The 16709-nt window shown below is 38.5% G+C and overlaps 2 protein-coding genes across 4 annotated transcripts in view; one reads left to right on the top strand and one right to left on the bottom strand.

The window, feature by feature from the left end:
• Positions 1-10999, top strand: part of PTPN21 (protein tyrosine phosphatase non-receptor type 21) — a 59540-nt gene extending 48541 nt beyond the window's left edge. For both annotated transcript variants that reach the window (XM_081937041.1, XM_081937042.1), the window contains exons 15-19: positions 1173-1394; positions 1897-2025; positions 2555-2789; positions 4634-4794; positions 6235-10999. In XM_081937041.1, the coding sequence (XP_081793167.1) occupies positions 1173-1394; positions 1897-2025; positions 2555-2789; positions 4634-4794; positions 6235-6363 (876 nt within the window). In that variant the 3' untranslated portion in view covers positions 6364-10999. The remainder of the gene's footprint in view (positions 1-1172; positions 1395-1896; positions 2026-2554; positions 2790-4633; positions 4795-6234) is intronic.
• Positions 11000-14721: 3722 nt separating this feature from the next.
• SPATA7 (spermatogenesis associated 7) overlaps positions 14722-16709 on the bottom strand; it is a 53349-nt gene continuing 51361 nt past the window's right edge. For both annotated transcript variants that reach the window (XM_081950029.1, XM_081950030.1), the window contains one exon: positions 14722-16389. In XM_081950029.1, the coding sequence (XP_081806155.1) occupies positions 15931-16389 (459 nt within the window). In that variant the 3' untranslated portion in view covers positions 14722-15930. The remainder of the gene's footprint in view (positions 16390-16709) is intronic.

Here is a 16709-nt window from a genome sequence, read left to right on the forward strand (position 1 = left end):
TTCAGCTTTCCAAATTATCCTTGGCTTCATCTCATTTCAGGTATTGGCTGTTTGGAAATTTACTGCTGGGTTTTATTTGTACATCATCTAAATTGTTTAATTTGTTTTGGTGTGTTTACTAGCATTTGTAACAATCAGAAGGAACATACAACTATTTTACAAACCATTGATAAACTTGGCATAAAGGGAAAAGCAAGAATGTTTTAAACAAACTCAGATAATGTAAAATTGGATGTTATATATCCGTGATGGCGAACCTATGGCACGCGTGCCACAAGTGGCACGCGGAGCCATTTGTCAGGGCACACGAGGCGCTGCCCTGTCAGCTGGCCAGCACGCATGCGCGCGCTGGCCAGCTGAGTTCACCTTTTAAAAAGCTATTTTTCGCCTTCCCCAGGCTCCCGAGGCTTTATAGGAGCCTGGGGAGGGCGAAAAGAGCCTCCCCACCCCCCCTGCGGCTTCAGGGACCGTCCCTGAAGCCTTTGGAACGCTTAAAACCACCCTCCGAGCAAACCAGAAGTGACTTCCGGGTTGCTCGGAGGGTCGTTTTAAGCGCTCCGAAGGCATCAGGGAAGCTTCGGACAGTCCCTGAAGCCTTTGGAGCGCTTAAAACGACCCTCCGAGCAACCCGGAACTTCCGGTTTGCTCGGAGGGTGGTTTTAAGCGCTCCGAAGGCTTCAGGGACCGTCCGAGGCTTCCCTGATGCCTTCGGAGCGCTTAAAACGACCCTCCGAGCAACCCGGAAGTCACTTCCGGTTTGCTCCGAGGGTGGCTTTAAGCGCTCTGAAGGCTTCAGGGAAGCCTCCGGACAGTCCCTGAAGCCTCCGGAGGGCCTCCGGGGGTGTCAGGGGAGGCTCTTTTCACCCTCCCCAGGCTCCTATAAAGCCCCTGGAGCCTGGGAAGGGCAAAAAAAATGTAAAAATGGGGGGGGGATCGCGGGTTGTGCGCGCATGCGCACTGGGGGGATCACGCGTTGCATTATGGGTGCGGCACGCCCACACTCGACCCCCCCTGCGCTCCCCCCACTTGTGGCACGCGAGCCAAAAAAGGTTCGCCATCACTGTTATATATTATTTGTTGTTTTTAAAATAACCCATATTTTTACACTACCATATATTTATGGAGGGAAAAAAACCTCTAGTATAATTCCATCTGTTTTTCTGTATTTTTAGTTTAAAGGTTTGGAACAACGGTTAGACCAAGGGATGGTGTTTACGGAATATGAACGGATTCAGAAGAAAAGGCTTGTTGAAGGCGACTGTTCAATAGCCTGTCTCCCAGAAAATGCAGAAAGGAACCGATTCCAGGATGTGCTTCCTTATGATGACACCAGAGTTGAGCTAGTCCCTACTAAGGAAAATAATACGGGCTATATCAATGCGTCACATATTAAGGTAGGGCTAGAAATAACAATTCTTCCATTTAAATTTCAAAAACTTCTTAAAATATCATTCTTCCAATATCTGATATCATACTCAAAATATATATGTTAATATAATTGCTTGATAATGATACAAGATTTTCAGTACAACATAGCGAGAAAGCACAGATTGGGGAGTTGTCATTGGCACTATATAAGATTAAGACTGTAATCATAAAACGATTTCTTACTTTTAGCTTCACTCTGAAATTCACTGAAAAAAAGCATTTCCTGTCTCCCTCCCCCTGAAGGAATGGCCACAGAAAGTATCTTTTTATTCTGCTTGGTATGGACGCAGCCATGTTTAAAGGAAAGAATAAGATAGTTCCATTCTTTGCATTTAGGCTATACAAAACTGTTTCTGGGACTAAATACATAAATTAAAGAAGATGGCTGGTTTTTTTCTTCTTCTTTGCATCGTGGACCAGTATCCTTTCATAATCTTGGCATCCCATATCCTATTTTTTATTCTACAGGTCTGTGTCGGGGGCATGGAGTGGGATTATATTGCAACCCAAGGTCCTTTGCAGAATACATGCCAAGATTTCTGGCAGATGGTATGGGAGCAAGGGGTTGCCATTATAACCATGGTGACAGCAGAAGAGGTAAATCTATCTTCCTGAATCAGTCCTAAAAAATATAATTTTGAAATGAGTGTATGGGTCAGCCTTTGGTTTTAAGCTGATTTTTGTCTTGACTGGATTCCAGAAAATGATGTAGAGTACTAATATGGAAAATCATTCAAAACCAAAACATACTTTGCCCAGTTTGGTGCTTTTAAATGTTTAAGGACTGTAACTAGTAGAATTGTCAGCCTGCCTTTATTCTATCGGAAAAAAATGCTAAGTTCCATTCCAATATATCTGTAGGACATCAAATTGGAATGCAACCGATTTAGGAATCAACAGTAGACATTTGGAAGTCTCCTGATCATTGTATCTCATTGGTCAGTGCAATTCTCAGCCCACTTTGGATTACAAGGTATTTGAAAAGATACCTTGAAGACGAAGGGGTGAAGAATTAGTAAACTCCTTAGCCAAAAGTAATCATTAATAATATATTAAAAACAAGTCTTGTGGAACATTCTGCAGCGGAGCTCTTTATTCTTTTGCTAATTAGACATTGTATTTGCAGGAAGGTGGCCGAGAGAAAAGTTTCCGATACTGGCCACGACTTGGTTCAAGGCACAACACAGTGACCTACGGGAGATTCAAGATCACCACTCGCTTCCGGACAGATTCTGGTTGCTATGCCACTACAGGTTTGAAAATCAAACACCTCCTCACAGGACAAGAGAGAACAGTTTGGCATCTTCAGTATACTGACTGGCCAGAGCATGGCTGCCCAGAAGACACAAAAGGGTTTCTGTGTATGTGCTTGCAGGTTTTTATGTATTTATTTATTGTTCGTTTTCTATTATTTCTTCTATTTTGTGAAAGCATACGATGTAGGAAACCTGCTAAAACAAAATAGGTCTGGGGCTGATAATTGCCTGCATGGAAAACAAAATAATCTGCAGGTTACCCCCAGTTTAAATTTTTGAAAGGCCTGCCTGTAAGCCTGGAGATATGGGGGATATCTAAAGAAAGCCCTGAATAGCTAGGTTTTGCCTTACAGCTATGGCTCCCCAGGCCATGTGTGAAGTCTAAATGCACACCTTCCACTGTGTGCATTTTGATCTGAGTGCTGTTGTGTGCAATTGTAAGGTTAGCCTATCCCAACATCAGCTCTGAAATGCATTGTAAAAATACTGAAATATTGTAACATTTAACGTTCTTACAAGATTTCAACCTCTTTGTGTGTCTGTCTCTGTCTGTGTCTGTGTGTGTGTCTGTGTGTGTGTGTGTGTGTGTGTGTGAGAGAGAGAGAGAGAGAGAGAGAGAGAGAGAAAGAGAGAGAGAGATAGAGATAGATAGATAGATAGATGATAGATAGATAGATAGATAGATAGATAGATAGATAGATAGATAGATAGATAGATAGATAGATAGATAGTGGGGGGGAAAGGGAATTTATGTGATATGTGGACACCATCAATAGTTGTTTAGGCTCTAAGCTAAAATGGAGTTTACTGCAATATGAAAGAATCATTATGCATTTTGTATGTTACTCTTAATCTCTCTTCCTCCCACATTGTCATAGGGATAACTGAGCACACTTTTTTTTTCATTTCTGTTGTTTTGTTCTGTTTGGAACTTTACTAATTTGCGCATTTAAAAAATTGGGTCATTAAGTTTTAATCACAGTTGCCACCTAAGAAAATATGAAAAATTATTGTTAAGGAGACACAAATAAATTCATCTCATCTCAGAAGGGAAGGTTGTAGAGAGCAAGCAAAGCTGAAATTTACTGAACTATACCAACATTTCATTGAAAAAAGTTAATTATAAGTTATTTAAATTCCTAATTAGAAGGCAAAATATTTAAACAGAATGTATGTTTATTTATATGTCACATTGTGCTGTACAGGTAGTCGTGGTCTTACAACTGATCATGTAGCAACAGTTCAGAGATGCAGCAGACACATCTGGGTGGTACTTTTAACCTGGATCACATGATCATATTTTGTGTGTTCAGTAGTCAGTCTGCGTTTACTTCTATTTGCAGCATTTGCAATAGGTGACTGTTATTTATTACTATTTTGTTAGAAACCTGCATGTGCTTCTAGTTTCTGGCAAAAAAAAAACCTAGCCCATTGGGGAAAATGGGATCTCCTAATGATTGCGGTGTTTTCTTATGACCACCGCAAAGAATGTCATCAAATAGGATCTATCAAGTGATGACCAGTATGACCTACCACAGGTCATTCAAAGGGCTCAATCACAGTCATTACATGAGGATTACCTGTAGATATATATTCCAGGTGAATGTTGATGTGCAGCACTGCTAAATTATCTCTTGAATCAAAGTCAAGCTAAACGATTTGATGGATACATTTTTGCAGTTTTATTGGTTGCAATATAGAAGTGATTTGAAGTATCTTTTTTCAGGATGTTTTGGATCATCTTATCAAGATCTACAGCCCTGATAGTTTCTTAAGATCTCTTATACAACTACTATGTTCAGTTTTAATTTTTGAATGCAAAAGTTGAATAGTTCAATACATTGTTGAAATTCGGATGTGCATTTTTCTTACTGCAAAGTCCAAAAAACATACCAATGTCATCTAATTTAAATATTTTCCCCTTTCTTCTTTTCCTCTGGGTCCAATAGCATACTTGGAAGAGATACAGTCAGTACGGCGTCATACCAACAGTACCGCAGACCCTGCAATTCCCAATCCCCCTCTGCTGGTCCACTGCAGTGCTGGTGTAGGAAGAACTGGAGTGGTCATCCTATCAGAGATCATGATTGCCTGTTTGGAGCACAATGAGGTAATTCCTTAATTTTTAAATTAGGAATTATGGGAGTCAATGGGAATACCCTTGAGGGGATACTCATTGAGAAAGCCCACTAAAGATTATTTCATGGAGTGATGATCCTCACAATATGTCAACCTTCTTTCATGTTTGAAGTTAACTACAGGACAAACAGTAACGTGCTTGTCTCCTTGTTAGATTGGCAATTACAAAGTTAGGGATCAAAAACCTACTCAAACCAAAATCCACAAAAACTAACACAGGCCTGTCAAACTGGCGGCCTCCAGGCTGGCTACGGCTTGTGCAGACCACGCCCACCCGGAATGGGACTTTTCGGCTACCACCCTTGGCTGTGCCTGGTTCTCTGCCAGGGTTCTGCCTCCAGGAATTCACCGCTAGCTTTTCTCCTTGACTGACATGCCCCTAGATGTTTGCCCTGGCCAATGGGATACAGCCCCTCCGCTTCAGCACGTCCCATTCGACTCCACACTGTTTGTCCTGGGCTTTGGGCTACCCAGGTCAGTTAGCTGCCAGCAAATCAGCTAGTTGCCAATGCTGGCAGCCAGAAGCCACGGAGCAAATGATCGCGGGGGTAGGAGTTGGGGGAGGTGATGCATCAGGCACCTTTTAGGAGAAGGGAGGCAGTGGAAGCTCCCCTGTACCTGATCATAACTAACTGATCACTAATTGACCCGGGCGGCCAAAAGCCTAGGACAAACAGTGTGGCATTGAATGGGCCACCTTGAAGCATAGCAGCTGTAGCCCATTAACCGGGGCGAACAGCTAGAGGCATGTCAGCAGAGGAGAAAAGCTAGCAGTGAATTTCTGAAGGTGAAATCCTGGTGGAGAAGCAGGCTTGGCCAAGGGTAGGAGCTGAAAAGTCCTAGATCCTGCCCACCGGGGCTTTGCAAAGGTAAAAATCATCCCAATATGTCACAATTTGGCCAGTGATGTGATCGGATTTGACACCTCTGAACTATCATGTTTGCTCAGGAAGATATTCCTAAATACCTTTGTCCAAGCAGCTCCTAAGAAGAGTATCATGTCATTTCCTTCCTCTTCTGTTTCTCTTCATTCTCTGATAGTTAAAGACTTGTCATATAAGTGTCTATGTAGTTGTCAGTTCTTCAGGGTAGCCCAGACAAAAAAACAAAACCACAAGTGCTAACACTGCCTTTATTACATTGTCACAGAAGCAGAATCTTGCAAGTCTGAAAGCACTTTTCCCCTCCCTTCCCTTTACTTTTCCGAGAACCAGGGAGGGGCCCTTCTGAGATGCTTCCTCCATCCTGATTCCTTCTGTAGGCTGAAATGTCTTTTGTCTGATCATCGCCTAGGCTGCGGCTCTTCCGCTTCCTCCTGTTCTTCCCAGATTATTCTCATAGTTCATTACATCAATTGTGGCTTATTATCACCACTTAAATAATTTTCCAACTCGTGTGTATGTTTTTTTAGGCACTGGATATCCCAAGAATGCTAGAAATGCTGAGGCAGCAAAGGATGATGATGGTGCAAACCCTAAGCCAATACACATTTGTCTACGGAGTTCTCATCCAATTTCTTAAGAGTTCGAGGCTTATATAGGTTTTCTCCACTCAAGCTTCAAAAGTCTACTTCTTTGCAAGAGTTTACAAAAGCAGAAGTTTGCCTTCCAAGACTACATGACGTTTGAAAATTCTGTACGCAACTGGACATTGCTTTGGCAGAGTTCACGTTGAAGTGGAAAAGAATGTGTGTGTGGGGGGGGGGGAGTGGTTTGAAATGGGAATGATTCATTGTGTTCTTCCGATGAAACTGTATTCACGGTAGGCATACAACTGCTGATCCTAGGAAGGCATTACTGCGCTGTACTGAAAATCACGGTGGTCACATTTTTATGAATGGAAAGCTATACTGATGTCTACTTGTAGCCTGTGGTGAAAGAAGTGTGCCCTGCCTATTCAGTAGTCATAAATGGCATCATTGTGCTTGAGTTTTTTTATTTCAATCCGTGTGTGTGAATGTATGTGTGTGTGTGTGTGTGTTGATTTTTATATTGCAACCAGCATCACCAACAAGCCATTATTAAAGGAAGCACTTAAGACAGAGAGTGTTGTGCTGTTTTGTTTTGTTATTTGGCAGAAGTAGGGCACTTGTCTAGAAACCGCAGGCTACAGACAGCACGCAATAAAAGAAATTGAGTATTTGGTTTAAGATTTGTAATGAGAAAAGAGTTAAATGGAAGATGGTAACGGCTGGTAAAGTTTGTGGTATATTAAACAAGTAGTTGGCAAATCTTTGAAGGAAAAATAAAGAAAATGAGAAGGTAAAAATGAGGACAAAATTTACAGCTGCTGCTGTGTTATCCCCCAGGAGGAAATGATTGTTGGGTCACATTCTAAGTCAAAAAAGTGCAGTAAAAGAAAAAGGTTATCCTAGGAAATCCTATGTAGTTCCTCAAAACTTCAGAAAGTAATTATTAATGAAGTGGAGCTCCAGAATGATTTATTTAAGGAACAGTTTGTTACTTCTGGTTGAAATCAAGTTGAACACAGATGAATATTTAAACACTTGTTTAAATATTTTATTTATCTAGAGAAACAATATGTTTATCTGCTTAGCCTGCAAGTTTCATTTTAAGAGAAGGTATTGAATGTGGAGTGAATACAACAGAATTTGATTCAAAGTGGAATGTGGCTATTGGTCTACATAATTTAGCAAAGTGGTGGTAAAATTGCCTTTGCTAATATTTCCCTATCAAGAAAGAAAAAAAGAAAAGAAAAGAAAAGGAATAAATGTTTTTTTAGAGTTACCAAATGTATTTCTCTTTTCCTCTGGATAACATCTCCAAAGCAGCCTCTCCAATAACATTATGCTAACATTAGAAAGTCTGCATGCTTCTTAAAGCAGAAATGACTGATGGAAAGTGTATATATGAAAAGCAAAAAAAGTTATGTATTTTCCACTAGACTGTATATAGTGTGCCAAAGAGAATGGAAGGGAGGGGAAGGATGGATTCATGTATGAATGCTTCAGGCAGTTGTACAACACAGTAAGCATAGTATGATACTTTGAACAACATGGAAGCTATTTCTTTAAAGCTGTGCTATTTGTTCTTTTGAGATTATTGTATTTTGCTAAGCCAGAAATCAAACTGATCTCTGTTTGTGGTGCAGACTCTAAGAAACATTTCTTTTAAACTTTAGTCATGTCTGTTCTTGCATTATACATTCTCCGGCTGAGATGTCAAAAGGTGTTTCTGTGATGCTTAGATTATTTGATTGATCTTCAGGGCAAAAAGAACAAACAGAAAAATCAGATGGGTTGGTACCAATTGATGCTAACTTCCAGTGTGCAGTCTCGATGTTCCTTGTTTTTTCACCACTTGGGAGCTGTGTGTATGAACCAGTTTCCCATGCAATTTTTACCAGGTGATATTAGCAGTTTTTGGAAATGATCCATTTAAGATGTTGGGTTTTTCTTATCTTCTTTGAACCAGCATTTAATTTTGAAAACACTATCTTCTTCAAAAGAGGTTTTCAGAAAGTTAGATATCCGGCATGAACTTTTGATGGAAGGAGGGGGCCATGCATTAGGGAGGGCCGAAGATACATTTGGAAGCGTTGGTAGCTACCATATTGTACAATAATTTGCAAAATGATGTTCCTAAAGAATTCACTTTAACTTTTGAAATGGAGTATGGCAGTTCAAGTCTATAAAGGTGTCCAAATAGTTTTTGAAAATTCAAATTTTAATTTTTAAGGCTTGGTTGAATTCTATCTTTTGGCTCTCTGACGTTCTGTGAAAAAATATTCAGTATAAGTTTTCTGCATAATGAAACTGCTATTTATTTGGGCCTGGCTTGTGCAGCACAAGGTAGAAAGGGAGAAGTGGAATTTTAATATTATGGATGAACTATTTAGGAAGTGAGTTGAAACAACAGCAGGTCTGAGAGCTCAAGGATTCTGCTCTTGTCTGTTTCTCTGGTGGGATGTCTTCTAACTAACAGTTATACACTTGGCAGGGGTGGGGTGCAAGAAAGAATAAAATGATTTCTCTGTTCTGCGCTTGAATGGCCTTAATTAGCATGTACTATAGAGCAAAATGAACTGCAAAGTGAAGTCATCCTCCAAACGTCTAAATTATATGCATTTTGCTATCTTCCATGTGAACAGTGATAGACTGTTGCAAGCAACATGATTTATATGGTTGCCTTGCTGTCTGTGATTGTATGTGGTTTGTAGTTCTTAAAGCTAAGCTCAAGATCAGATTTATAAGCTATGACACTTACAAGCAAACATCTTAGATGACCTATTCCAGTGCAGTGAAGGAGTGTGTGAAAAAAATCTCAGTGGCACAATATTGTACTGTCCAACTTAGGTACAATCCAGAGAAAGGGGAATACTCCTTTCTTTGTGAAGCATACTCTTTTCCTTCCTAATCTGCAAAATGCAATTTGTGGGTCAAATTACTACAGATAAACTTTAACATTACTATGAGCAGGAGGGGAAATATTTTGAACAATGTAAAAGACTGGAAAGAGAGAAGAATGCTCTCTGAATTGAGGCTCTTGTTGCTACAATACTGTAGGGACCAGTTTCTTTGCCTTTCTCTTGCCTTTTGGGGATATTAACTTCTTTCCAACTCAATTGTTGCTCTATTCTTAATGTATCCTTTGGGCATAATTTTCTTTAAACTGCATTTTATGTTTTGAACAAACTACTAAATGAACTAGTATGTTGTTTGGCCAAAATCACTGTTGACATGATTCTGTGTAATGCAATGAAGCAAGTGCCACTGTGATTTTTTTCTTCTTCAAAGAAGTTCCAAGGTGCTAAATAAAATAACATTTGCTTTAACATAGATGAAACAAACCACATAGTTGTGGTTAGTGTATTATAATGCATGTCTTTTTAAAATTCCACTATATTTTGTCTTCATTTTTTGAGCACAGATCAAGAAAAGAAATTATGCCTAAATATATATTGAGAGAAGTTATGTGCCATTTTATTTTATTGGAACCGCCTTTAAACATATGAAGGGAGTTTGAAACAATCTAAAATTAATTTCCAGGTTCCAGAATAAAAATGAGCAGTTAGGTTCGCTAAAATATGTTCCTATTAAATCTTCATAAAAGCTACAAAAATAACCAAAACTGGTCATACTTTTTTTTATAGACAAAACATCAACAATGTCCAACTTTCTTTGTGATGCTGTTTTCTTGCATTCATCATGGACCCAAAACATGTCCGACCTCATTTGTTGAATTACTGTGAGACAATTTGCATTCATAGGCTACTACAATGGAATTTATTTTGAATTATTCAGGTCTGTGCTTTGTTTCTGCCAAGAAACTACGTGGGCAAGATAAATGAGAGCCAGTTTGGTCTAGTGGCTAAGATAACAGGTTAGAAACCAGGAGACAGAGTTCTAGCTCTGCCTTAGTCATGAAAGTTGGCTGGGTGACTGTGGCCCAGTCACTCTCTTTCAGCCCAGCCCACCTCACAGGGTTATTGCGGGGAATATAAGAGGAAGAAGTTATGTATGTTCCATTTTATTTATAAAAAGAATAAAGGCAGGTTTTTAAAAAATCTAAATCTAAATGAAGTGCGCTGCACATTCCCACGCCAGTAGAGTCCTTCCAAGGGATTGAAAAGCACTTGTTGGGGGGGGGGGGGGGGAAACTGCAGTACATCATGAACATAATTCATTTGTGTCCTACCATACTAAAGAGACCTGAGTTGGAGTCCAAGAAAACAACTCCCATGCTGCTCTTCTAATGTATGAAGATGTCGAGCTTGAAGTTAGTTTGGGGCAAAAGAACTGATATTGCATGGTGGTGTATCTTGAAACAGATGCCTCAACATCCCACTAGCCTTAAGCAGTTAAATCTATGCAAGGGAAAGACAATGGTTTTTACACAATTTCTCACCTTCTTTTTTACGTCAGTATACAAGGATTTTCGCAGTACCTTCCTTGAACAATAGTGTCTCTCAAAATTGAAGTATTATTTTTTAATGTCAAGCTAAAGTGTTTTCTACACATAAGATCTGCTTTGTCTCTATTAAGTGTAAAAATGTATAATTGCTGCAGCTTTAAATCATGTACAATTGAGATGGGTTTTTAAAACAATGTGCAGATTATATTTGATAGAAAGGGTTGTTTTTCTTTGATATGTAATATATGTGAAATGAATTATATTATAGTCTATTTTTGCCATGAAAATAAATATTCGAAGCGCTTCAAACATGAGTTGTTCCATAACTTTATTGAATACTGAACTTTTGGACATAAGTAGAAATAATAATACTGAATACAACATAAAATCCTTTTCATAATCCAAAACTGGATGCATTCAAATATGTTGCATAGAATTGTTTATTATAACGATTCCCAATGGTGTATTGCATAACATTTTAGATCAATTATTTAGTTGCAGGCATAGATACTACAGAAGTAATATCCTTTAACACTGGCAAAGACTGAAGAAAACTATATTATTTCCTAGGAATTCTGCTGGTATGGAGCTCAAAATCAGTTCTCTTTCCACTGTGTTATGTTTGAACACAAAGAATAAAGAGTTTGGGCAAATAACATTGCAAATAGCTTCCTTCAGTGGAGATTTAACAATGCTGCAAAGCTTAAAACAGAAATTTTAACTCTCTTGTTTGTTTTGGAGATTAAAACACACTTAAAAGTAAAGTGTTAATATCTTACAAGGTTAAGGTTATTACCTGATATTACAAATCCTATGTGAGAATGTTGAAGCCTTGCAAGATTTTGACCATTTCTAACTTTTAAAAACATAAATTGGATGCTCTTCCAAGTTCATCATGAGTGTTGCAGGAGCCAAATTGTTGGGATTAATAAAAAGAGATCTGGTTCACGGGTGCCCACTTTTTTTTTTTTGCGTTTCTTTGTCACAAGGTTGTCATGCAAGAATTATTTGGGATAGGAATCACATAAATTGCTTTGAGCTTCCAAGAGGAAAACCTGTGATACAAGCAGTTAAGTAGGTATTAGAAAATGATATATAGTGCTTGACACTACATTGGGAAAAAACTGAAACTGGAATAGGTCCCGGAAGAAAACCTGAGGCAAACTGTTGAAGGCACTGGGTATGTTTAGACTGAAAAAGAAAGGACAGGGAGAATGCTGGGCATCAGGAAAAATTTCCAAATGGTAATGATTTAGCAATGGAATAGAATACTTCAGAAGGTACTCCTGATGGATGTTGTGGTAATATAATAATAATAATAATAAATATTTATTTCTTAGCCGCACCCTCTCCCGAAGGACTCGGGGCGGCGTACAATGAAACATATGAAATAAATATGGACAAAACAAACATATAACAGAGACATATACCGAGACATACACAAGGAGGAGGTCGGCTGATAAATAAAACAATTAAAATACAATATTTAAAAACCCCTAGATAATTAAATATAATTAAAATACCCAGTAAAAGCCCGTCAGGAGCGATATGGTTAGATCAAAGTTGAGCCAGGCCAGCTGCTTGGAATAGGTGGGTCTTAAGCTTAATACGAAAGGAGCATATATTTATGTACATATATTTATGTACCGGGCAGATTAGACTACATCAGGCATGTCCACCCTTTTAGCGTGAGTGAGCTGCACTGAGTGAAGAGGAATTGTCTTGGATTGCATATAAATATATATAATATAGATAATGCATACAACAAATTTCCCTTATTTTGGGTGAGGTGGGGTGTGTGTCTTGTGGGGCTGCATACTAGCTCTCCAGAGCCAAATGTGACATACCTGGACTAGATGATCTTCAAGGTATCCACCAACCCTTACAATCTCATATTAAAAAAACAAATTGGGTTTGATAAAGCATCATCTTGTCCTGAAGACAATTTAGGTCAGGGCTGTCAAACTTGCATCACAGCATCATCATGTGACGTATCTCAACTCCCCCCCCCTTTGCTAAATCGGGCATGGGTATGGCCAGCGCACGACGCATCTGGCCCATGGGTTGCAATCTAGACAGAATATGAAAATGCCACCAAATCTGTGTGAAATCTCTAAATTGATGGCCCTGCTTTAGTCAGGATTGGTAGACACTGGGAGTTTAGTTTCATTATTCAAAATCCAACTACCTGCAGTCAACCGAGTGAGAAATGTTGGGACTAAGTTATTTGTCAGGGGAAAAATGCCCTGGGGAAATCTGAGATCAATGGACCGAGGCTGATTCCCTTCCGCATATCTTTTGAGATATTAAAAAATAAAATAAAAGTCTTTGACAAGTATATTCTAATTAATAAACAAACTTTAATAATAAAATAATAAAAGTAAAATAAACTAATTGTTACATTTTGATAATGAAAGCTCCGTCTGCCTTGGCAGCCAGACAAAGAAGAAAGGAATTTTGGAATGTGTAACGCATGCGCAATAAATCACTTTCAGATAAGAACTTTTTGTTTTATGACCTGCGCAATAAAGCTTTCTTAGTTTAACTCTTGAGTGTCAGTTTAGGCAGTTCAGGCCTAGCAAACTTTTTAACATCGTGACATTATTTGCCCTGCAATAACAGCTTGAGGGTTGGAAGGGGGTAGATTGTCACCAGAGAATTTGCTTACCTTACACAGCAGAATCCTGATCCACAGGCACACTCATTTAACTTTTATTTTGAGAAATGGCAAATAAACAGAACCATTTAAACAAGGTGGATGGAGTTTGGAGTACATTAATGATGAAAGAGCACCTGCTGCTCCCAATTGGTCCTGTTTATAAGCTTTCTAAAATTGTGGTTAACACCCCCCTTCCTCCCCAAATAGAGGGATTTTCAAAATATCCTTGACTGGACAGGATAATGATTTCTAAGCATGTTTTTTTTTCATTTCTTGAAAATTTACTCCTTCCCTCTCTCTCTGGGGCTGAGTTAATGCAGTTCTTCCCTTATTTGAGATAGGAAGACTCATAAGCATGTAAACCTTGTAGGATGAAGGCGAAGGGCTGCAACATTTTTGTATTATTCAGGAAAGAGATTTCTCTTCAGCAAACCAATTTATAACTTAACGGACCCCAACCTTCCATTTTTGAATAAGCTGCAGCTCCCAAATTACCTGTCTCTGAATGGCAAACACCAAATTTAAACCAACACCTCTCATCTTTACTATAGCATCCTGCTATTATTTACAGTGCTATATACTTTCTAAAGTATCTGCATTTAATGAACAAAGCAACGGGAGTTTATTTTTAAACGGGGAGATGACAAACAGCTTGTTAATGACTATTATTTTTGGATTTTTTCAGTTGAGATGATTATTTGTTAATGACTATTTTTGGAGTCCTTCAGTTGAGATGATCATTAGTAGTTCTAAAGTGAGTATATGTTCCTACAGTAAATTTAGCACTTTAAAGTTCATTGGAGAAAACAGCTGCTTTCCAAACAGAAAGCAGATTTCTAAATATAAAATTTATAGAATTAAATTTTGTCAACTCAGCACATTCATGTATGAATCTGACATAAATGCCAAGTGGGTTCAATAGGGCCACATTGTTTTCTTACCCTTGACTCAACCTCTTTTCACCCAAACCAGCTGCAGAAGCTGTAAGACAGGGGTGTCCAAACTTGGCAACTTTAAGACTTGTGGACTTCAACTCCCAGAATTCCCCAGCCAGCAGACCAGAGCTGGCTGGGGAATTCTGGGAGTTGAAGTCCACAAGTCTTAAAGTTGCCAAGTTTGGACACCCTTGCTGTAAGAGAAAAGACACAGGCCATTTAAGCTCCTTTGCCAAGAGACAAGTTTCAGTGTCTCCCCCCCCCCCCAAAAAAAGTTTCCATAGAAAATCTTACCATTTTCTTTTTTATCATTTCCATTTGCTTTTCAATCATGATATTTGCTTGTCAGTCTGTGGACTACATTAAAAAAATCTATAAAGCTTTTGACTGAAAAGAGGGTAAACATAACTTTTATTGTGGCATCAGTAAGTGGACATTATTTTCATAATTCATTCAACAAAGGGCAGTACTGTGTATCATTTCTGGATGCTTTCTAGTAAAAATAGTTGCTATGAAGTTCTTTCCCACAAGATCGAGAAGTAGCAACAAAATGTAACTCTTTGCAGCCCACCTTCAAATAGATCCCTTACCACCCATTATGTCATACAGCAGCATCCATAGGGAAGTATCAAAGTGATTAGCCTATTGAAAGCATCATACTATTGTGATAGAAGCCCTTTTCCTTTTATTCATATATCATAGTGTTGCATGCATGTACATAGGTTCACTTGTATGATTCTGCTTTTGTCTGGTTGTGCAATCTCTCTTCCTGATACTTAGTGAGTGGAAATTAAAATCTAACAACTGATGTTCTCAAGGTCTTCACACCCCATTTTGTGTAATGGGAACTTTATTATGGAGTCTACTTGGAGAGGGTTACCAATTACGCAATGAAACACACTGCTTGCATTTGGACTATTGTCTAAAAGGCTTGAGTGATCAGTATATTAACCATCCCTGATATAGAACTAATATCATCACGCAAACAGCAGTGAATTCATTTTATCCTTCCAACTGCAAGCAAAAGGACACATCAGACAATTAGTTAACACTGATTGTGTGATTATCTATTGTTAGTAAGTCAGAGGTCCTGTCAACTGATCCACGTTTTAAAAGATGAATGGATGAATCCTACATCTGAATACTGCATTGCAGAGGATGCTTCTCCTTTAAAATCAGACAAAACAATCCTGGTTCACCAAACAGCAAGCTGCACCAGATCTCTGCACAGATATAAGTAATGATTCAATCAGGGTGTATAACTATTTGGAAAAGAATTCGGAAGGGTTAATTATTTACAATCAGTTTTTACTCCTGCAAATTTTATATTCATTTATTGTAAGTGTATTTTGATAAATATACTGCCTTGAGAATAAACATTATGCCCCAAACTATATCCCTAGTCTTTTCTGCAGTTAATAACATTACACATGACAATTTTGTCTATTGTTTCTTACAATGTTCCAGGTCCCAGTTCAAAAAAGGCTAACTTCTAATATTTCAAGCCCATTTGCAGTGGCATCCAAATAAAAAAAATATTAAAAGTCTGATTTGCTAGCATTTTATTTAATTTTCAAAGTTCAGATCTCTGCACTGCTGACTAGATGAACTGCCCCGTTTGGTGCTTTGCTGCGAGTTGTTTACTCCTGGGCCCTGACCAAAGAGTTGGGTTCCGTCATATTTTCTTTCAGTTCATCAACTTCTCTCAAAGATTCACTTGTTTCAAAGTCAGCATCACATGTGTTTGAATTGCACGTTGGTGGCAATGGACAAGTGTTATCTGGAGTTTCATCAGTTTTCATGGCTGGGGGATTCAGCTCAATGTTCAGTAATTCTTCGATATCCTGAGAAATTACATCCTGGTTTTCCACTCCCTGGAATGTATCATTGTTTACAGTGAGATCACTTGTTATTAAATCCACTACATTTAACAGCTCTTCACTTTCTGACTCTTTGCTCTGGGATATACTGGTAAGTTGAATGTGCTCTGCTGATTCATTCTGTAAATGCTTATATGCATTGGACACTCCTGCAGAATTTTCCTCTCTGTTGCAACCCAAGTCTACTTTTAGAATCTCCAGCAGGTGGCGCATTTTGTTCTAAGAAAGCACAAAAAGAGTAGACAACAGTAATTATAAATATGCCTTATAACAAAAAATTAGAAAATTTAAAAATTCATCAAGAAATTAATTGAACATTTTCAGAAATCAATTTGGTTATAGTCAGGAAGTATGAGCTAATATGAAAGAAATGCTTAATTTCTTGAAGGGTTTAGCAAACTTGTTGAATATTCTTAAGAGTAGTATGATTTGTTTGTTTATTCATTTATATGAAAATAAATTCAGAAAGATTGGGGAGGGGAGAGGCTGCATAAAAGACAAAGAAAGGAAAGGAGTCCCTGCAGATTTTACTAGCGGGA

Source organism: Natrix helvetica (assembly GCF_964273705.1).
Source record: "Natrix helvetica genome assembly, chromosome: 1".
Taxonomy (NCBI): Eukaryota; Metazoa; Chordata; class Lepidosauria; order Squamata; family Natricidae; genus Natrix; species Natrix helvetica.